General features: G+C 38.6%; 1 protein-coding gene across 14 annotated transcripts in view; it reads left to right on the forward strand.

The window, feature by feature from the left end:
* Positions 1–22,923, forward strand: part of ANKS1B (ankyrin repeat and sterile alpha motif domain containing 1B) — a 1,348,113-nt gene that overhangs the window by 1,311,911 nt on the left and 13,279 nt on the right. For 7 of the 14 annotated variants that reach the window (XM_031941002.1, XM_031941003.1, XM_031941006.1 and 4 more), the window contains 2 exons: positions 12,573–12,740; positions 18,970–20,268. In XM_031941002.1, coding sequence (XP_031796862.1) covers positions 12,573–12,740; positions 18,970–19,080 — 279 coding nt within the window. In that variant the 3' untranslated portion in view covers positions 19,081–20,268. Of the gene's footprint in view, positions 1–12,572; positions 12,741–18,969; positions 20,269–22,923 lie in introns of those variants that run through there. The other 7 variants (XM_031941004.1, XM_031941005.1, XM_031941009.1 and 4 more) reach the window with 4 other exon arrangements.

The raw sequence follows: 22,923 nt of genomic DNA on the forward strand, positions 1-22,923 counted from the left end.
ACCTGGCATACAGTAGGCACTTAATGCTTGCTGCAATATGTTGTTAGCTCTTCCACTAAAGTGCACATAGTGTATAGGTTCTCCCCTGGGCAGAGATGACCCTGGATTCTTCAAGTCTGTATCTGAAGCTCTTGAAGACCCCATCAAGATGGAAAGGCTTCATGATGAGAACTTATTTATCTATTAGCCAATCTAGCTAAATTTAGAGATGTATAATAATAATTGTCACACATTTACATGCTGCTTTAATTGCAAAGCATTTTGTATATATTATTTCATTTATATTCACAACAGAAGAGAGAGGTAATAGAAAAAAAAGGCACTGAACTTGGAATGCCAAACTAAGGATGACATCAGCTACATGCTCCCCATAAGACCTTTTCCTCTCTGGATCTCAGTCTCCTCTCTTTGTAAAATGAAAGAGCTGGACTAAATCACATCTGAGGTCCCTCCCAGACCTAGGTCTTTGGGCCTATGAAATAACCCTGTGAGAACAGTGCTATTATGTTTTTATAAATGAATAAACTGAAGTTGAGAGAAATGACTTGTTCAGAGTCACAGAGCTAGTAACATTAGGAAAAGCATTCAAACCCAGACTGTATCACGCTGCCTGGCTCAATTAAGCCTGAAGCTTGGTCATCAAATGATTCAGTTGTTTGTACATATCACCCCAAAACCATCTGATAGTTAAGGAGTGGAGGAGCCATTCTCTGCATCCCTACAGGAGTAGCCAAAGGAAGGAGACCACAACTCTCCTAAAGTATGTGTCAACAAGCCAATTCTTTTTGATAATCCTCAAGCTGGTTTCCCATAAATAAAACTATGCTCACTGGATGAGAAATAATTCAGACACATCCTATTATGGGAATATCTAGTTTTCTCAAGCTCTAGAGACAGCTACATTCAAGAGATCTGAAGCATAAAAAAAAGATTATTTTCCCCTTCAACCAAAAAACAAAACAATAACACTGAAGATTCGTGACTTTGCAGCAAGACCCTTGTTAATTCTCACTTTGCTAATCCTCAGAATACGTGTTGCCCTCACTGCCTTTGATATTTTTTAATCAAGCTTGTCTTTCTGTTGCCTTGCAATGGAAAAATTCAATCAAGGGAAGATGCACCAGGAATTGTTTGAGGAATTGTCATGATGGTGGGTGTGTGAAGGACAATATTCCCCATCTTCCTCCTCCATACATTCTCAGCAAGATCTTATATATAAAAGAGACTACATTTAGTGAAACACAAATGTTAACCAAAAAAGCAATCTTGGCAGTGGCTAGGGAGTTGGGCTTAGATTCAGGAAAACATTAGTTGGAATCCCACATCTAGTAGGAATATGAGCAAAGTCACTTCGCTTCTCAGCGTTTCTGGGCAGCTCTCAGAGACTAGAAGCTGGGAGGGCAAGTGCCATCTTGAACTAGTAAAAGTTCTCTCATCGAGAGTCCGTGACTACCAATGAAATCAAAAAAGTCCAGTACTTAGCACTACACCTGGACATCGGAGGCACTTGATAAATGTTTATTGAATGAAAAGAATGTCAGTTTTTACAGAAAAGATCCCAGACAGAACAGAACAGTGGAATATTATTCTGATTCCTCTGAAAGAAGAAATTCATTAGAATTACCTGATGTTTCAGATAGAAAGAATTTTAATTTTTCTCTATTACTAAAAGCATTCTTGTCCCCTATCTTCACTGCAAGGGAACAGAAAGACAAGTTGGGTTAAAATATGTTAGGTTTCTAGGTTTAGAGTTGGAAGTGATCTCTGAGGTCATCAGATATAATTCTTACCTTTACATATGGGGAAACAGATTAAGAAAAGAAAAATGACTTGTTTAGGGTCACACAAAAAGAAAATGGTAGGTAGAGCACAACCCCTAAAATCAGGAGGACCTGAGTTCAAATCTGGCTTCAGACACTTAAACTTCTAGCTGTGACCCTAGGCAAGTCATTTAACCTCAATTTCCTCAGGGAAAAAAAAAATGACTTACTTAGGATCACACAGTCAGCAAGAATCAGAGACAGTATTAGAAACCAGGGCTTTCTCACTCTTTGCCCCAGGCTGCTTCCTCCTATTGGCTTGTGCCTTTCCTGGACCCATAGAAGCATCAAAATATTAAGAAAAATATTTATTCATTAAAATATGGCATGGTCCAGAAGTCTTAGTGCAATTTTAAGCTTTTGCTCACAGCATCTTCTCCCATAAATTGACAATCTTAGAAATACAATAGTTCAATATTGATTAGTACTAATGTCTTAAATTAGGTGAGTCCTTCAAACTTTACCTGCCTCCCTTTCCTCATCTGTAAAGTTGAATTAAAATATCTGGCCTCTGGACAAATCACTTAGCCTAGTTGTACCTCAGTTTTCTCATCTGTGAAAGAAAGGGATTTAATTCTATAGCTTCTAAGATCCCTTTGAACTCCAAATCTAGGCTTCCATGAATCCATCCTCAAAAACTTAAAAGCGTGTGACCCTAAGCAAGTTACCTCCCTGGACCTCAGTTTCCTCCTCTGTAAAATAGAAGATTGGATTAGATGGCCTAGTCCCCTAAAGCTATGATGCTATTTTTAAATGATTTAGTAAAGGTATAATATACATCAGGCATATCAAGAATCCAAAGATGAGTTTACATGAACTGATGCCAAACAAAACAAGCAGAACCAGGAATACAATGTACACAACAACAGGAGGAATGTGCAATGATCAACTATGAAAGACTTGGTTCTTAATAGTTCAGTGGTCCGAGGAAATCCCAATGAACTTTAGATAGAAAATGCCATCTGCATTTGAGAAAGAACTAAGGAAACGATGTAAATCAACACATGTGATGTTCACTTCTTTTTTCTGGTTTTTTTTTTAATCTCTCCCATGATTTTCCCCTTTTGCTCCGATTTTTCTCTCCCAACATGATTCATAAATCAATGTGTATTAAAAGTAAACTTACTACAATAAAAAAAGAATCCAAAGATGATAAAGGAGCTAGTTCTTGCTCTCAAGTTATTTACAATTTAATAACAACCCAGACATACACAAATAATATGTATGTGACAGGATTTGATAAGGATAAATAAAAGATAGGAACAAAAATGCTTTCAGAAAAATTGAGAAAGAAGAGATCATTATCAGAGGACTGGGGAAATAGGGTGGCAGGCATCTAAGCTTAATCTAAAACAAGAAAAGAATTTCAACAAGTATCCCCAGAACTTGGCATGATGCTTAATAAATGCTTGTTGACTGAGTGGAAAGAATGCATGTCAAGAGTTAGAGAATGGCCTATAAAAATATATGGAAGTACGAAAGGGCAACAAAAAAAATCAGGAAATGCTAGAATTTCAATTTGGCTGAAATGTAAAAAAACAGCATTAAGCCAGAAAGCAATGTTAAAAAGGGCAGCAAGATAGGCTAGGGAATCAGATTACAGGCAACCAATCTCAACCAAGAAAGGCAATTAATGCAGCTAGGGAGCCACTGAGAGTGTTCTGCCTCGTGCTTTTAGAAAATTGTTGAATCTGCTGTGTAAAGAATAGATTAGAGGTGGAGAAAGAATGGAAGTAATAAGAGCAGTTGAAAGTCTATTACTTGAGAAGTAATGAGACAACGAATCAGTAATCTTAATTATATACATTCAAGATGATCTCCACTCAAAGTTATAATCACTAGCTAATCTTCCTTCTCCTCAAAGCTCTTTGGAGTCAGCCCTAGATGATTCCAGTGCTTTTCAGTCAGGTTTTTTAGGGGTTTGGAGGATGGAGTAGATCATTATTTTACATTTTAATGTCAGATTATGAAAGAATACTATTTCTCTGCTATATAATATTTATATTTAAAGGGTGGCCAAGTACTTTCCAATGCAATGGTATGTTGTGGGTGATATCATTATGCCCATTTGACAGATAAGGAAACTGAGGGGGTCAAAGAAATAGCAAAGTTTCTCCATGGTCACAAAGCTAGTAAATGTCTGAGGAGGGAATTATACCCAAGATCTTCCTAATTCTCAGGGTGGTACTCTATCCAATGTGCCAGAGATCTCTGATCTATAAGAAAAATCCAGGTTCATCAAGACACAAATAACTGACTCCACAAATCTGTGAAGGACATTTCAGCAAGGTGATGTCAAGATCTGTGTAGGAGAGAGAGGAGAATGAAGAGCTGGGGCAGAAGTTACCATGAGACAAATGTAGGTTTGATAGAAGGAAGAGCTTTGAAGCAATTGTAGCTGTCCAGATGTGAAATTAGCTATTCCTATTCTGGAAGTGCTTAGATGGAGACTCAATGGCCACTTGTTGATAGGGCCTCTTGTCTGTGAGATGAGCACTTCCAACTCAAAAATTCTGCCATTCTATGTCACAGATGATTAGGGAAATATATACATATACATATATATACAGAGAGAGAGAGAGAGAGAGAGAGAGAGAGAGAGAGAGAGAGAGAGAGAGAGAGCGAGCGCGAAAGAGTAAGGAATAATAGATGCACTGACCAAGTATTTTTTATAGTTTAATTTTTTCTAGTTATAAATGTACACTCATTTTATACACATTTCTTTATAAATCATGTTAGGAGAGAAAAATCAGAACAAAAGGGAAAACCACAAGAGAGGGGAAAAAAACAGAAGAAAAAGAAAAAAGTATACATATCATGTGTTAATTTACATTCAGTCTCCAGGACTGACCAAGTATTGCACCCTAAATCTCTTGAAAAATGGGCCGAAACTTAATGCAGTTCAGTGAGAAGAATAATGAAGTCAGAAGACTTCAGGATGCAAATCTTGCCTTTGATAATTAATGCCTGTATGATCTGGCATTTAATCACTCATCTAGAGTCCCTTCCAACTTTTGGTCTATAATAAAGAGAAGAAAACCCAACATGTATGAAATCTCTTATGAAAGAGTTGAAGGCAGTTAGGGGGCACATGGATAGAGCACTGGAACTGGAGTCAAAAAGACCTGAATTCAAATCCGACCTCAGATACTTATTAGCTATGCAACCCTGGGCAAGTCTCTTAACTCTGTCTGCCTCAGTTTCCTCATGTGTAAAATAAGCTGGAGAAGGACATGGCAAATCACTCCAGTGTCTCTACCAAGAATACCCCAAATGGGGTCATAAGACGGACATCACTGAAATGGCAACAACAAATGGAAGAATTAAGGGGGGAAAAACGACAAGGTCTATATACAAATTTGTATATTGTACAAATATAAAAGTGAAACAGTTCTTGCCCTCAGGGATCTTACATTCTAATATGACAGACAACATATTCCAGATGGAGTCAGGTGGTCCTAGAAGGGAGGGCACTTGTTATGTGACAAAGAAAAAACAAACAAATATACATTGGGAAGATTTCCAAACAACAAAAAGTTGCTTCTTTAACCTTCAGTTTTCCAGACTTATCAACAACCCCCTTCCTTTTTTAAGTATTCAATCAACAAGCACTTATTAAGCAACTACTGTGTGCCAGGCACTGTGCAGAGATCTAGGAATACAAAGACTAAAGAGAAAAGGCAGAAGTCCATGTACTTAAGGAACTGAAATCCTACCAAGTAGACAAAATATTCTGTCCTTAAACACTTATTTTAGTTGCATGACCCTAGTCAAACAATTTAAATTCTCTGGGTCTCAGTTTCCTTATCTGTAAAATGGGAGGGTGGTCCCTTCAAGTTGTAAATCTTATTTTAAATGTCTGTCTACATACATATATTTACACACACACATACCCAGGATCACACAACTAGCATCTGAGGCCAGATTTGAACTCAGGTCCTCCTATCTCCAGGACCAGCACTCTATCCACTGTACCCCTAAATGTCCTACATACATGCATATACACATACACAGTTCCCAGCACATAGTAAGCCCTTAACAAATGTTGGTCAATTATACTTATATATACATATACATGTATGAAAGTACTACAGAATATATTTTTACTTGATTGGAGTTTTACTGCAAATTCTACTGGAATTTCATCTTTTCTCATATATTCTTGATGAACATCTTGAAATGGATCAGCTTCTCCTCCCTAAATACGCTCTCTATCCCCAAGACCTCTAACTAGTAATAGCATTCCTTGCAAGGTACAGTCAAGAGCATTTTTCCCATCCACCCTGGCTGGCCCACTTCTTTCATGAGTTGCCTGTGGCCCTGCCATGCTGAGCTGTGGCTCTGTCAATTCTCATAAAAGAGGCCTGGTCGAGGCAGGGGAGCACAGTGCCAGAGAAATTAGAAAAAGCAGGACTGTGTAATTCAGCAGGCTATGTTTTGCCCTCTATTCTGAGTCTCTTATTAAGCCAACGGATGACAGTCCCTTTGGTATGAAGCCCAAAGTGATAAACCTTAGAACAGTGGTTCTCAAAGTATGATCTAGAGAATCCTGGGGATCTCTGAAACCCTTTTAGAAGGTCTACAAATTCAAAAATAGTTTTTATTTCCAATATGGTAAATGTCTATAAATATAATCCAGATAAACAAAAATGCTTTGGAGAGAGCCTCAATCATTTTTAATAGGATAAAGATATTGAAAACAAAAGTTTGAAAACCACTGCCTTAGAAGTATGAGAGGGGAAAAAATCTCCAAATTCCAAATTTCCAATACCAAGCAGTCACCAAGCACTGCCCTGGAAAGTCTCAGCACCAGTTCAAGCTCATCAGTAATCATGTATCTATAGGGACTATAGAGACTAAATTTCTGAACGCCCAGAAACCTCAGACAACATTTTATATTTTATCATCTTAACCTATCAAGTTTAGTTCCTTACTAATACCTTGGAGAGCGACACACAAAGCTGAGGCAATGTCAATGAATTCTGTGACTTTACGGCATAGTCACAAAGTTATTTTACTCTATGGGTGAGACTTTAAAGAGAAGAAGACTTAGCAAGAATAGAGAGGGACCAAAAAGGCTGGAAGAAATATGATGAGAAGAAAACTCTGCCCTCAAAAATAGTAATTATGACAATTCCCATATCTTTTACCCCATAATAGTTTTGGAAACTGAAAAGATCTTCGGAGGCCATTTGGTTCAATCCCTTCATTTTACAGATAGGGAAACTGAGTCCCAAAGAAGCTAAGTGAGTTGTCTAATATCCCACAGGGATGTGAGCAAAGTGAGATTTGAACCACAGGTACTCCATTCCACTGCTGGCTCCAAACCTAGTACCTTCCACTATTAGGTTCCAACATTACTCGGTCTAATCATGAGCCTGCCTTTCAAACCCTGTGAAAAACTTAGAGGATCCACAGCAATCATTTCAGGCTTGTCAATTCAGTTTCATCTCCAAGCTTCTGGAGAAATATAGCCATGTATCATCTTCCTAATTCTTAGTTAAGGTTCTCTTCCTAAAGCTTGACAGTTTGTTGAGCTTCTCTAAAGATTTGTGTTAAAAATCCTTAAATGTAGGTCACACTTCACATGCTTCCTACAGAGTTTGCCTGGAGGCTGCCCTTTAGCTGTCTGGAGCATTAGCTGGTCCTGGGCAGGATGCCTGGGGAAACTGCAAAGTAGGCACCCCCTCCCTACATCCCCCAAGTGAGGTCACACGGAGGAGATGGACGTGCTGGGGCTAGTCAAACAGCAGCTAAGGGAAGTTTCCATCCTAACCAAGATGGTAACAAAATAACAGAAATATTTTACCCCCAAAATAATGTATATATACATATATATATATATATATGTATATTTTTTGATTCAAGAATTGCTATTCATGCATACTAGATCTAGCTTTTGCAATTAGACAACTGTCTCAGTAACTGTCAGTACGTGGGGAAACAATCAAGGCAGTGGACAATTATCTGCCTCCATTACTTACCACCTGTGTGGCAGTAGAACCCAGTGGAGAGAGTACTGGATTTGGAACATGTTTTCCCGAGTCTGAATCCAGGGCCATGTTGTTCCTGAATTAACCAAGTTCCTGCTAACCCAAGTGCTATGTGTGATGGCCACAGGCACCCAGCATCCGAACTGCTAAATACTGTAAAACCCTGAACATAATTGTGCTTGGGGATTAAACTCTGGAACCAGCCAATCTCCCCAAACATCTCCCAGCTGAATCCTTTACTCAGCTGGTTGCCTCTGATGGTAGCTTTCTGACCCTGGGCACAGCTTAAAAACTAAGTGCCTAAACTGTTAACCTGTTTCCCATGCAGCTGCATTTCCCTCTGTGTTTCTCATATGAAGAGGAAATCATTTGAAACAAGCCAGTAGTCCAAATAATGATCGTCATTGACTTCCACCTTGAAGATACTAGTTTTTGGGTTTTTTTAAGGGGATGGAAGAGGTTGATTTTTCTAAGCAAATTTTCTAAGCACTCAGTTTTTCTATCTGAAAATTAAAGAGATTTGACCAAATGGTCCCTGAGGTCCTTTCCAGCTCCAAATCTATGATCTAGACACTTCATTCACTTTTAGGATTATTGCAAGAAAAACTTGACAGGGTTAAAGATGTGTGCGTTGTCATCATTCTTACTTTGGAAATTTTCCTCTCAATCACCCACATCAATGCACCAGACAGAAGGCAGTATCATGGACCATAGAGTCATAGACTTCATGTCAGTTGGGATCTTCAGAGGTCATCCAGTCCATCCTTCTACCCAGTGCACATGGAGTCATGCTTACAGCCCCCAAACATTTGGTCATCCAGCCTCTTCTTTAGATCACTGAATGAAATCAAGAGTCTGATTTTTTTTTTAAAATGAATATCTTAGGTAGATTCCAATACCTCCTTGAAAATTATTCTAGCATTTGGAAACTTGGATTGTTAATGCACAAGTCTGCCTCATCTATGGAAGCAAGTGCTGATTCAGTGTTGACTGGGGGTAGGGGTGGAAAGGTGGGAGGATCCTTAGCAGGCTCTGAAAGCTTCCTTATTACCCCAAAATATACATATAGCATCAGAGGGCAACATCTCCTAAGCAAAAGAGGAAAAAATATCCCAGTTAAGACTGCCACCTCTTATCAAATCAACATCCATTCTAATAATATCTATTTTATTTGTTCCCAGGATTCCATCTTACATCAAAGTACACAAAGTGAAAAAAATGTCAAGGCAATATCTTGCTTTAAAGTCCATTTAGGTTCATAGAGGCAGTTTGGGGTTGTGGATTAGACTTGCAGTCTGAAAGATCTCAAATACAAGAATCATATACTTTCTGGCTATCAGTTTCCTTGTCTGTAGAATGAGGGGGGCTGGACTCAATGGCCTCTAAAATCCCTTCTATCTTTAAACTAGGATCTTAAGATCAAAGATTTAAAATTTCTTCCTATATTCCAATAACTAGATGGCCTCTAGATATATGTCCCATTGGAGCCATATAATACCAATTCATATTTAACAGATGGGTAAACTAAGGCTCAGGAAGAGATGTCCCTAGGGTCACACAGATAATAAGCCTCAAAGGCAGGATTTGGACCAGAGCTTCTATCTCAGAATTCTTTAAATTTCACCCTTTTTTCCTCCTTAGCCTCGGTCTGCCTCATTTTCCATGGGTCACTTTCATTAAGACCCTTTTACCCTACAGTTTTCTCCATTGCTTCCATTTCAAAAAGGAAATGTTTTTACGCTGTTTCATTCCTATTTCTCTCTCCAGAAGAGTTAAAATGGAAATGAAATGTGGTATAGTAGCTTGAGCATTAGAGACCTGAGTTCAAAACCTAGCTCTTTCTTATATTTTTCTAGTTGTGAAGCCTTAGAGGGAACTTGAGATGATAGAAATAATAACAGCTAACATTTATATGGTGCTTTCAGGTTTACAAAACACTTTATAAATATCATTTGATTTGATCCTCATAAGAATCCTGAGAAGCAGATGCTATTATCATCCCCATTTTATTTATGAGAAATTTGTGAGAATTTATGAGAAAACAGAGTGAAATGACTTTCCCACAGACACACAGATAGGAATTATCCATAACTAGATTCAAATTCAGGTCTTTCTGCCTATACACACACACACACACACACACATATATATATATATATTTATATATAATTTATTACATAATATATTTATATATATATAATTTACATTATATATTACATGTATGTATATACATATATATATATATTTATGTTACATGAATATAATAAATATATGTAATATGTATTATACACACACACCCATTTGAAGTGGGAGCTATCAGAAGCAAGAAAGGTTTCCCTTAGAAGATTGCACATAAGCTGTACCTGGGAGGGAGCTGGAGTTTTTAAGAGGGGAGACACACCAAAAGGAACAACCCAGAAGTGCAGAGATGGGAAATCATGTCTCACAGGGGAGTAATGAGAAATAAACCTGTCAAAGTGGACTTTGGGACTTTCCTCTAAGCCTCAGAAAGCTATTGGAATCACTGAACCTCTAAGTTTAAGTTTCTTTCTTTTTTAAGACTGGAACAGTAACATTGATCCTCCCTACCTCACAAGCTTGTGGTGGGGAAAGTTCTTTGTAACCCAGAAAGCACTGCTTATATGTGAGTAATGGTTCCTAGGAGAGTTTGGTGGAAGAGCACTCTATCAGCTGAGAGAGTATCCTTCCCGAGTTCTAAAAGAGAATGTCCACTTGAATTTCATACAGGTTATCCCCACAGAAGAGCCTTGCCCCAGAATTCCATTTTGTTTCGAGCCCAGTGGCACAGTGACTAACACAACCAAGCCTCAATTTACCTATGGGAAAAATGAGGTCGTTCGATTAGATAATATCTCTAGCTTTTTCCAGGTCTCAATCCATGGACTTACATAAATACAAAAGCTATCCCCCAAATTTTAATTTAATTTTTTTAAAGAAATGCCAGGGAAAGTTCAGAAAGGGCTGATACTCTCACCAAGATGGTCATAAAGGGCCAAATTTGTCCAGAGGGAGACCAGAAAATGTCAAGTCATGCAGACTTAATTAGGCGCCACTTACACAGTGTTTTTATGCCTGCTGCTGCAGCTGATTGTGTCTGAGTGACTAATGCCTTTCTCTGCAGCCAAAATGTTGGTTGTATCTTAATGGAGATGCAGATGTTAAAGAAAAGCTTAGTCCCATACTTCTCTGAAGAACTCTGTCTCATGTGTGGGGGGAAGTGGGGAAGGCATGAGAGATTATTGATAAAAATATTAATGATAGCTATCATTTATATGGCACTTTAAGGTTTAAGAGTGGTTCATAAATATTATTTCATTTTATCTTCTCAACAACCCTGGGAGGTAGGTACTATTTTATCCCCATTTTATTGAGGTAGAGAGGGGTAAGACCTGCCCAGGGTCATACATCTAGCTAAGTTCTGAGCCTGGATTTAAACTCAGCTCTTTCTTGATTCTATACAATTCTTTCTATCCACTACACCAACTTGCAAACTTCTTTATTGCCACATGGATGGGGGGGGGGTTTCACATTTTGGGGAGCCAGCAGACATATCCCAAAGCTTAGATTTGAATCCAGGGCTTCTGTCTCCCAGATTTTCCTGACTTCAAGGCTGACTCCCAATGGGATACATCAGCTCTGCTTCTCATACTTTGTAATTACTTTTTATCTTATTTGAATTGATTTATCTGCATTCAACTTGTTCCTGTCTCTCCTCACCTCCAGGAAAAGGTAGGCTCCTAAGGAGCAGGGACTCTTTGTTCTTTTATCATTGTCTTTGGCACTGCCTCACCTGCTCCAGAGGAATTGGTAAAATATTGTTAAATTGGATTGAAGTGACTTTCTCCTAGTTGCCCCGAGTTATCAGCATGCAGAAAAAGCTTTAGTGATACCTTGTTCTGATAAGACTTTGAGGTCTTTTTCAACTTGATGATTCTTTGATTCCCTAAACATTTGAAGATTGGCAAGAAATGTCAATGTCATCCTGGAAAGTGTATTAAATGAAATCCCAGATCTAAACCCATTCCACTATGATCACAGCACCTTCTGTGTATATTTTCAAACCCCCTCCATTTGGCATCTGAAATACGGTATAAAGAGTAAATTTTAGAGCCTTTACTACTCATTATATGGATGACCTTCAATAAATTATTTAAATCCCCAGGGCCTCAGTTCCTTATGTGTAAAATGAATATAGCAAATAACCAAATGAGCTCTGAAGTCTCCCCCAACCCCAGCTCTCAATCTATCCGCAATTCTACAATTGGGAGAAGCACCAGCACCATATCTCATTATTAAATTGTAAACTCTATGAAGGTACAGAATATCTCTTCCCTAAGCTGTTCTTCCTTCTTCCCTAAGAGCTTACTACAGTGCTCTGCATACTTAATGTTTATTGAATTGAAAAGAGAAAAGAATTATTTTTCATCTGGCAAAAAGTTGAGGATCCCACAGGCTACAAACTAGGGTGTCTAATGAAAAACTAATCCCTTTCATCAAATTCTTCATTTTTTTAAAGAAATGCCAGTGAAAGTTCAACAAGTGATGATGCTATCTTAAATTGGTCCTAGAATGTGTTGTTCTGGTGGTGTTTTCTGAATTACCTAGCATAAAGATGGAATAGTTCAAAGTCATATTTAGTCTACCTCCTCCTGTGTTGCCAAGTGTTTGCCGATATTTGTTGTCACTTGAAATGGACTTATTTTTAAATGCTTTTTTCCCCCCTTTATTTTTGCCACAGAATTTAGCCTACGAAATCATACTTACCCTAGGACAAGCATTTGAAGTGGCCTACCAGCTCGCACTCCAAGCAAGAAAAGGTGGGCATTCTTCAACGCTCCCAGAAAGCTTCGAAAACAAACCCGCCAAGCCCATTCCCAAGCCGCGAGTTAGTATTCGCAAGTCAGTGGTAAGTAGGAGGGGGTTCCCAAGTCTCTAAAGCCACACCTGGGCATGTATTTATGCCTTCCCTTCCTTCCCTCCTCAAAAATCTGTGCTGTTTTAATAATACCACAGATATAGCCCATAATTCCCCCCTCCTCACTCCCCAGATCAGTTAGAAGTCGGTGGGCGTCAGGGAAAGGGCATTAGTTAGAATCCAAGAGTTGGATTCAAATCCTAGCTTGGCAGCTAGTACCACGCCTTGTATTATTATGAGAAATGCTCAATATCTGTTGAATATATAACCACGTGACTTTGGGAAAAGCACTCTACAAGAGAGCACTTTATACTTCAGGGAAAAGAATATTGGCTCTGGATTTAGGGGAATTAAAATCAATTCTCACCTACATTCCTTCTAGTAATGAATCTATAAGCCCGAGAGCCTTATTGAATTTAGCTTTCCACCTTTCTCTTGGTACCTGCTGTAGACTCAGTTTAATTTGGAAGATCATAGATTTAGAGCTAGAAGAAACCTCGGGGACCAGCTGGACTTCTTTGGTAATATTGAGGTCCAGAGTAGGGAAATGCCTTATAAAGATCATGGTCTCGTAGGTCTAAAGCTGTAGGGGATCTCCGAAGCACTCTGGTCCAATCCCATCATTTTCCAGATAAGTCAAATGAGTTATAAAGTGGCTAGATCCAAGTCACAACATAAATGTCAAAGGTATAATTTGAAACTAGGTCCTCTCGCTCCAAATCCAGCCTTTCTGTACCCTTTGCTGGTAAAAGCATCAAATGTCTGGTCTTCATCAGAGTAGCTAATGAATGTATAAAATGATTGCTGGAGTGGAGTGAACTGAATTCATCTTTGTACATGTAGCCCCATTGCCTCACTCAATATCTGGCAGAAAAGTCTAATCCTTTTCTGTCATATCCGACTCCTTGGGAGCCCTTTTGGGGTCTTCTTGGCAGAGATACTGAAGTAGTTGGCCATTTCCTTCTCCAGCTCATTTTTCAGATAAGGAAGCTGAGGCAAACAGGGCTAAGTGAGTTGCCCAGGGTCACACAGCTAGGTGCAGATCTTCCTAAATCCAGGCCCAACACTCCATCCAGTGGCCCACTCTGGCTGCTGGCACACAGTAGGTGCTTAATAAATACTCGTTGACTGACTGAATTGCCTTCTATTATCAGCATGTAGATAGAGGCATTCGTTCTTGTTGGTATAGGTTGGAACTTAGATATAATATTACCATGGAACTTCTCTTCCTACATATCCACACACATACACATAGGTATATATCCACATATATGTTTGTGTCTTGTACATATCTGTATACATACACATGTGTGTTTCTGTTCGTATGTATGTTATGAGTGGTAATGGAGTTGAGAATGCAAAGTTTTCATGCTTATCCCTCCATTCTGTGGTAGACACATGGGATTATAGACCCAGGTACTTTTAAAGAAATCTCAGACATCATTTAATCCAACCTTCCTCACTTTACAGCTGGGGAAACTGAGTCCAGGGAGTTAAGTGCCATGCCCAAGGTCATCCAGGCAGTGAGCACCAGGGCCAGTTCTCTTTCCATTGCTCCATACCACCTTAAAAATATACAAGAACCAATTTTTCAAAGCTTTCTCCATATAAATCTAAAACCACCATACGTCTAGGGGAAATCCAATATAAAAGATCACTGGTTTGGAAATCCAAGTGTAATTACCTCCTGTTCCAGGATAAAACTTCCATCTCCGCACAAAGCCAGTGTCCACAGTGGAGCTGGAGGTGCTTTGTAGAGAATGTTCAGTTTACCTAAGGGAGTTAGTTGCATCCCTACCACACGGATGGGCAGCCTTTGATTGGCTGCCCCCAGAGCTACCCATCAGCAAGTGTGGTCCTCCCCCTTTCTCCACTAACCTTCCTCAGCAAAATTCCTCCCCTTCCCCATCCCGGTCCTAAAAGCTGTTGTGTGCCTCCTGATCCCTCAAAGGCCTTATCTTGGTAAGAGCAGCCCATAGATGGGAGTTGTTTCTCAAACTAGCAGAGGCAGCATGGAGTTGTTCATAAAGAGCTAGAAAGATCTGGTTTCAAAGGTTCCCTCTGAGATAGTTTGGCAGTAGGCAGCTTTCTAAATCTGTGTCCTAGAGAAAGTGCTGAAATCCATTCTTTTCTTTTCTTTTTTTTACCCTGAGACAATTGGGGTTAAGTGACTTGCCCAGAGTCACACAGCTAGGAAGTGTTAAGTGTCTGAGACCAGATTTGAACTCAGATCCTCCCGACTTCAGGGCTGGTGCTCTACCTACTGCGCCTTCTAGATGGCCCTGAAATTCAATCTAATATGAGATCTCAAGTCCCCTCCCTAACAATAGTGTCATTTATTATCCCCATAGAGACAATAGTGTAGTTCAATGAGAAGAGAATTGAACTGGGATGGGGAATAAGAGAGTGGGCCCATTACCCTGAGTCCAAATTCTGCCATTCCAAATCCATTTTAGACATGCATATATTTCCTTTTCCCTTTACTTCTTTAATAAGCATTGATGTTGTTCAAATGCCACCGTTATAACATGATCTACAGGATCTATTCTCCTCCTAAATCTAGAAGCCCATTTGTGACCCCGATGAAGTAACTTAGCCCTCTGGACCTCAGTTTCTATAAAATGAGGAGTCTGGGCTGAGGAGACTCCAAAGTCCAGCTTTAAAGCTATAATCCTCCAAACATATGGCAATCTAATAAAATCCCACATTTTACAGATGGGCAAATGCAGTTTCAGTGATTTCCCCCAAGGTCATATGGATATCAAGCATCAGGAATAGTATTTTGACCCCAGACCTTGAATTGGCATTCTTTCTACTTTACCACCTTTTCTACTTTTGAAGTCCTTTCCCAGTTTAAATCTGTTCTATTATCTAATCTTTGAGCTAGACAACCAAAACCATCCCACACAGGTATTGCAGTTTCCCAATCGCTGTACATACAAACATATTCTCTCCCTCTCCCTCTTTCTCTCCCTCTCACTCACACACACACACTTTCCGAGGTTTGAGGAAAAGTTTTCCCTGGTTAGAGGTTGGCGATAATTAAAGATTACTGCTAACCCAACACGGTTCAGCTGCCTTTCTGAGGACTTGGAGATGGATTGATAGATGATTAGCAAGTTTTCTGTGTGTTGCTTGGTTTTTCCCTTACACCTCTCTGCCCATTTTCACTGCTGGCTTGATAAAATTATTCATACCAAGTGCCTACATCCAACACTAATCGGGTCCCTTAAGACATCTTTCTGAGGAACATAAAAGATTGGGTGGCATAAGGGCTGATAGAATATTCATTGAAGGGCCTCCACCAGGGACGGTGAAAATGGAGGATGGAGATTGGTGCACATTCACAGCCTCAAGGTCCTATCTGCTGTACACACACACACACAACTGGTGTCATTGTTCACATTAATTTCCCTTGGCTCCAATTCCTTCTTGTTGAGGAAAATTTAGTTGCTCCTGAAAATATATATAATCTTCAGTGTAGCCTAATAGGTACATAGCTCAAAATCTATTCTTAAGATTGCCAGATGGACACAAATCCCACAGCCCTGAAGCAGCAATACGAACTTCACAATAGCAGCAAATACAAAATGAACAAAGAATGACCTTGGTGAAAACTCTCCCTCATGCGTGTGTAAGACTTGATTTGGAGACTGTCAGAGCAACCAAAAAAAAAAAAAAAAAAAAAAAAAAGGATTGTGGATTGGTGATCAGAAGAGAACTTCAAAAGCAGCAATTCCAAGGCCCTTATTTTACAGATTGGGGAAACTAAGGAAGAGTCACCAACCAAGATCAGGGATTTAGTGATGGGCAGGACATTAGAAACTCTCTTATCTAAATCTCATTTTCCAGATGAGTAAACAGATACCCAAATTGGTTAATGAGACTTGCTGGAAACATACTAGTGGCAAGAGCTAAGAATAGCACTTAGCTTTTCTGCTTTCTAGTTGAGGGAATCAGGCATCACAGGATTGAAAGTGGAAAAACTTAAAGGTCATTTGGTCAAATCTTTTCATTTAATATCTGCAGGTAGTAAAGTGGCAACACTAGGATTCTAAACCAAGTCCCCCAAGTATAAATCCAGTATTCCTTCCATTATGGCTCCTCCTATCCCTACTCCTCTAAATGGCCAAAAAATGATAGTGTTTTGATGAATCACCTACATTGCCTTCTTAACCACCCCAAGGATCCCATCTTCCTTATACCCCAGCATACAAGAAATGTCACCAACCTGATAATGTCTTTTATAGCATTTGACTTTGATTTTTCTCTTTATGTTATCGTCTTACTGAAATCTCAATTTGGAATAGAATTGGTCCAAAATTACATTTTTCAACATATCTCTTCAGACATAGACTGAATCTTGATGAGAGGCCTTAGGGAAAGGGCCCTGAGATTAGAACCTGTGAAAACTGGGTTTTATTCCTAAATCAGCATCTAATCCAATATTTTTTGTATTGGACATAGTAGTGTGGCCCAGTGAAAAGAATATTGGTCTAGGCTTTAGCGAAGTCAGCCTCAAATCTCACTGCTGATACTCACACCTTCTGTGACTTTGGGCAAGATATGACCTCCCTAAGACTCGGCCTTTTTTTGTATAAAATAAATGGGCTTGGATTAAATGACTTTCAAGGTCCCTCCTAGTTCTACTCTATGATCCTATCATCCTAATCTTAAACTGCTATTTACCAGCTGGGTTAACAGCTACTTTGTTGTTCTTTTTTTCCCAGTTTATCTGATTCTTTATTATCCCATTTGGAGTTTTGTTGGCAGATACTGGAGTGCTTTGCCATTTCCTTCTCCAGCTCATTTTACAAATGAGGAAACTGAGGCAAACAAGCTTAAATGACTTGCCCAGTTCACACAGATAGTAATTTTCCATTTCTCCTTTTTTGTGGATATATATATTTAAAATTTTTACATTCAAAATAAAAAAAGAAAAAAAAGATTGCCATGTGTACAGCAGAACAGTAGAGAAGATTCAAAATATGAGACAAATTTCCATTTCAAGAAAGCCTATCTAATAAACATTATATATTGTGTTCAGAATCGTCCATTTTTTCTTTGTTTCCTTGTAAGTTTTCTTTTGTTCTCTGCTGTGTACTTTTTACTTTATTCTTTGCCATTTCCTTCTCCAGCTCACCTTACAGATTGAGGAAACAGGCAAACAATATTAAGTGACATACCCAGTATCACACAGCTAGTGATTTGTCATTGCCTCTTTTTTGTTGTTTTTTTTTTTAATTTACATATTTATTTAAAACAAATACAAAACCAGAAAAAATAAAATAGAAAAAAGCAGAAAAGGCAGGGGAAAGATTCCATGGACACAGTAGAACATAAGAGAGGATTCAAAATATGAGACAATAAATTTCCATTTCAAGAAAGCCCATCTAATAAACACTATACATTGAGTTTAGAACTGTCCATCTTTTCTATTTCCTTGTAAATTTTCTTTTGTTCTCTGCTGTGCACTTTTTTTTATTTGACATTTCCTTCTCCAGCTCATCTTATAAGGAAACAGGCAAACAAGAGTAAGCGACTTACCCAGTGTCACATTGCTAGTGATTTACCATTTCCTCTTTTTTGTTTGTTTTTCAACTTAAATATTTAAAACTTAAACACAAAATAGAAAAAGAAAAAAATAAGATTCCATTGCAGAGGATGAGGATTCAAAATATTTCCATTTTTTCAAGAAAGCCTATCTAATAAACACTGTACGTTGCATTCCCTATAGGTTCTCTTTTGTTCTCTGCTGTGCACTGACTTTATTCTTTGCCATTTCCTTCTCCAGCTCATTACATTTTGGGGAAAATGAGGCACAAATGGGTTAAGTGGCTTGCCCAGAATCACACAGCTAATAAGAGTCTGAGGCTAGACTGGACCTGGCAAAGATGAGTCCTCGTGCCCTATGAGGTGCCAACTAGCTGCCCTTCATTTCTCTAGGCAGTTTCCTCTTTTGTAAAAAAAAAAAAAAAAAAAAAAAAAGGGCTTGGACTTGATGCCTTCTAAGATTTCCTTCCAGCTCTTTAATCTGAGATCCTTTCCTGAGCCTCAGGGTCCCCATCTATCAAATAAGAACAACAATCTTACAAATAATAGTAATAGCAACAATTGCATTATTACTAACTGCTAGGGCGAGGTTTTCAGGTGCAAAGTACTTTGTTTCAGGTGAGCTTGCTTCCCCTAAAGTAAAAATGCCCATGTCTTTGTTTTAAAGCAGATAGACCCTTCGGAACAAAAGACTCTCGCCAACCTACCCTGGATTGTAGAACCGGGACAGGAAGCCAAAAGGGGAATAAATACCAAGTATGAAACTACAATTTTCTGATACTAAACCGCCCTCTCGTCGTTGTTGTGCCTTGCACTCCAAGCAGTCACAGCCCAGCCTTCCTTTGTGGCGACTTTCCACCCCGCCAACGGGGAAGTCTGCGCTGCTCGCGTGGCCTTGTCACTCACAAAAGGCCCCACGCACCAGCTATTTCTGGCAATGTTCTTCCTGAACCAATGACCGAAGAATGCATCCAAGACTTTCCCATTGCAATCCGTAAGAGGAGGGAGTTGAGAGCCCCCCACCACCATTTCCCATCCTTCTCCTCCAGCCTCCCCAAACACACACACATACACACACAGCATTTCTAGTGACTCTTGCCACCATGCTATCTTTGGTTGGTTATTTGGAGATTGTACTTTTTATTCTTCTTATTATTATTTTTAAAAGGGTCTCTAATGTTGCCGAAGAATACAAAAGTTTGGGCTTCTTTTTTCATTATTGGCAGTTTTAAAGGAACATCAGAAAAGATCTTGCACCATATAGTGTTTGTAAACTCACTGAATTGCTACCTATCATTTATCGTAGGCAGACAAAAAAAAATCCCAATAATTGCCAAGAAATTCCATTTCCTAATTTCTATACTTGTGAGTTTTCTATGTCATCAGTTGTGTCATGATAGCCTATAAAGATAGCTTTTAATCCTATAACAGAGTTAAATTTTAAGAATGGTTTAAAAAAAAAAGAGGAATTTATGCACAGATGTGTCTCTTGTATTAAATATTTTTATTAAAAGAATGTCTCACTGATGCAACAATAAGGAACAGAGGTTAAATGTTACAGGATATTTCTGCTTTATTTTGCATAATGAAATCTTTGCTGCTCCCACTTAAAAAAAAAAAAAAAAACTGGAGCAGTCATGGCCACGGAGGCACAAATTGCTCTGTGTAGGCAGAGAAACAGAACTAGGCGAGTCATTGCATTAAAGAGAGCTAGCATTGAGATGGAGGATGTTGCCGATAGCCGTGAACCCTGCAAATATTTTTTAAAATCTTTATGGCGTGTACTAAAAAAAACACACACACATACATTCGGGACCTAGGGACCTTGCTATCGAGATTTCTGTGGTGGAGACTGTGTTTGAGAAAAGTGTTGATAAAATTCTATTGCAAAAATCTTTTTTCTAAAAAAAAAAAAAAAAAAAAGAAAAAAGCAACAAAATGAAATACATGCAAAAAAAAAAAAAAACTAAAAAGAAGAAATTCCAAAGTAATAAAACTTTTCTTGAAATGAACAACAACAACAAAAAGAATTGACCATTTGCTTACTATTTGATGAAATAAAATTTACTTACATTTCTTTAAGGTATTTTAATTTTTTTAATGTCTCTGTGGAGTATTTGTATGATACCATAATGTATATTTATGTAGAACTGAATTATTAAAAAATACAGTACAATATCATTATAGACAAAACTGGCATTTTACTGTATATTGTTCTAACCAGTCAAATTGTGAATCATTTTGAAGTTCATTATAGCGATATTGATAAATTGTGTGGTTGTCTTAATGTTTTTTTAATTAATTAACCTTATTTTAAATCTAACTGAGCTGCTCAGTTATGTTCATCACTTGGTGAATGCCAAAGATGAATAACTGAACTTCATTTTGAACTGGTCAATGATTACGATTTAGTTGAATATGATTATGGCTCAGAGTGATACCAACTTTTAATACCATTATTAAATTACTTGAACAGAAGAGTTCCTTGTACATATCTCGCCTATTCACTGTTGATATGTATGTAGTCACTTGACAGTAAAAATAACACTAAAAAAAAATATGGTACCCAAAGGAAATTGTATAGGAGCTAAGCAAATAATAGCCTCATTGCAACAGAATCATATGTGTAAATATGCTTGGGCTTCCAGTTATAAATTTTGTAATTTTGTCATTATTTATATCCTATAAAAGCACACATAATAAAAATGGAAGTTGTACAGTCACTGATGCTTGGCATCGTTCTGTGCCTCCCACTCCCAGATTTGGGGAGCAGCAAAAATAAAAGCTCACGCCTGAGGGGTTCCCCTTGGTTCCGAGTTTCCTCAGACTCCCCTTCTTTGCTCTTTCTGCTCAGGCTGAGAAAGGAACACTGACACGCCTCCCCCTCTTGCCCTTGAATTAGAACCCACAGCCCTGATTGACTCTGTATAGTTTCCCCTAAAAGGTACATTTCCAAAGGTCGTTCTCTGCCAAGTGAGGTGATGGGGACCACCTGGGTAGTTCTGTGGCACAGGTAGGCAAGTTTGGCATCAGAAAATTGCACTGGCACTTAGAAAACTCTCCATTTTATTTTGAACAAGACGGATCAGAAAGCTTTAGGGTTCTAGAATTAGAAGGTATCTTCAAAAGGCCAGGGATTTCAGTCCTCTCATTTTACAGATAGGGAAACTGAGGCACCCTTAAGTGACTTGTCCAGAGGGTCATATAGCTGATAAGAACCTGAGGCAAGGATTTAGGAAAAGACCCAAATGACCTTGAAAGGCAACCTTCCTTCCAAAACTCGCCCTCTGCCCTCCACCCTCCACCCTTCCCTTCAACTCTTTTTTTTTCTGGAATTAAACTGAATAAGAATTAAACTGAATAACTCCCTTTAAGGGAGGCAGGCACATGGCAGAACACAGCTGTGAAGAGCTTTCCTCAAATTACTGTCAAAATCAGAGATTTACATTTGATATTCTGGGACCTACAGAAGAAAAGACCCCTGATACTGGCTCTTTTCATTCATTTAACACACATTTATTAAGCACCTACTGTGTAACTGAAAGGGACCTTCAAGACCATCGAGTCCCCTCCCCATTTCACAGATGGGGAAAGTGAAGCCCAAGAAAGTGAAGGGACTTGCCTCGGATCACACAAGGGCCTGATTAGGAAAGATTTTACAGATTAGGAAACTGAAGCCGGGAAGGTTGGCTTCCCTAAGGACAGGTGATAAAGTGTCAGAGGTGGGATCTGAACCAGTCTTTTGGTTCTAGGAAGTGAGGGGGCTTGAATTTGAAATCACTTATTTTACAGACCTAAATCTATAGTTCTATGATTATTTATAAAAAGGAGATGGGAAAGTCAAGTGAGTGGTCACCAAATCCCAAAACATCAATGAACAAAACACATCTAGAGTCCAGACAGTACTGTTCTACTGTTCTTTCTCAGACCACTTGAAACTAGGGCAGGCCAGCCAGAACTTTGCTTGGGGGGATTGAACCACTGTTCAAAGACTTGGATCTTTCAAACAGTATAGAAAGAGCTTTGATAAGTCACTCTGGCTAGCTAGGTGCTAAACTCAAACAGGAAGATACTAGACAGCAAACTTCCCAGGTAAGCTTCTAATACTGCTCAGTTCTCCCCAAATCACAGTTTGGAGAGTCTCTATCACCTCCCTTCCACCTGAATCTAGGTATATTTCAAGCTGCTTCACCCACAGAAAAAAGTTGCTATTTAGGGCTACCTCTGAAGAATAAAGGAAAATTAATGAGCACTATCTTGAACATAATTTTCACCAATTTTACCAACTGGCAGAATATCCTCCATCAAAAAAATACTTATTCAAGTACCTACTATGTGCTAAAAAAGAATTTGTAAGCAAAAATATAACTCCGCCTTCAATAAGGTTACATCCTACCTGAGAAGACATATATACATAAAAATATCTTTCCATTAATCAATAAATATTTCTTAAGCACCTACTATATGCTAAATGCTGGGGATTCCAAGACAAAAAAAAAAAAAAGCAGTCCTTACTTTCAGTAAGGTTACATCCTATCTAAGAAGACACACACACAGAAAAGTATCTTTCAATCAATAAGCATTATTATTAAGTATCTATTGTGTACCAGATACAAAAATG

The sequence above is a fragment of the Sarcophilus harrisii genome, chromosome 5 (assembly GCF_902635505.1).
Source record: "Sarcophilus harrisii chromosome 5, mSarHar1.11, whole genome shotgun sequence".
Taxonomy (NCBI): domain Eukaryota; kingdom Metazoa; phylum Chordata; class Mammalia; order Dasyuromorphia; family Dasyuridae; genus Sarcophilus; species Sarcophilus harrisii.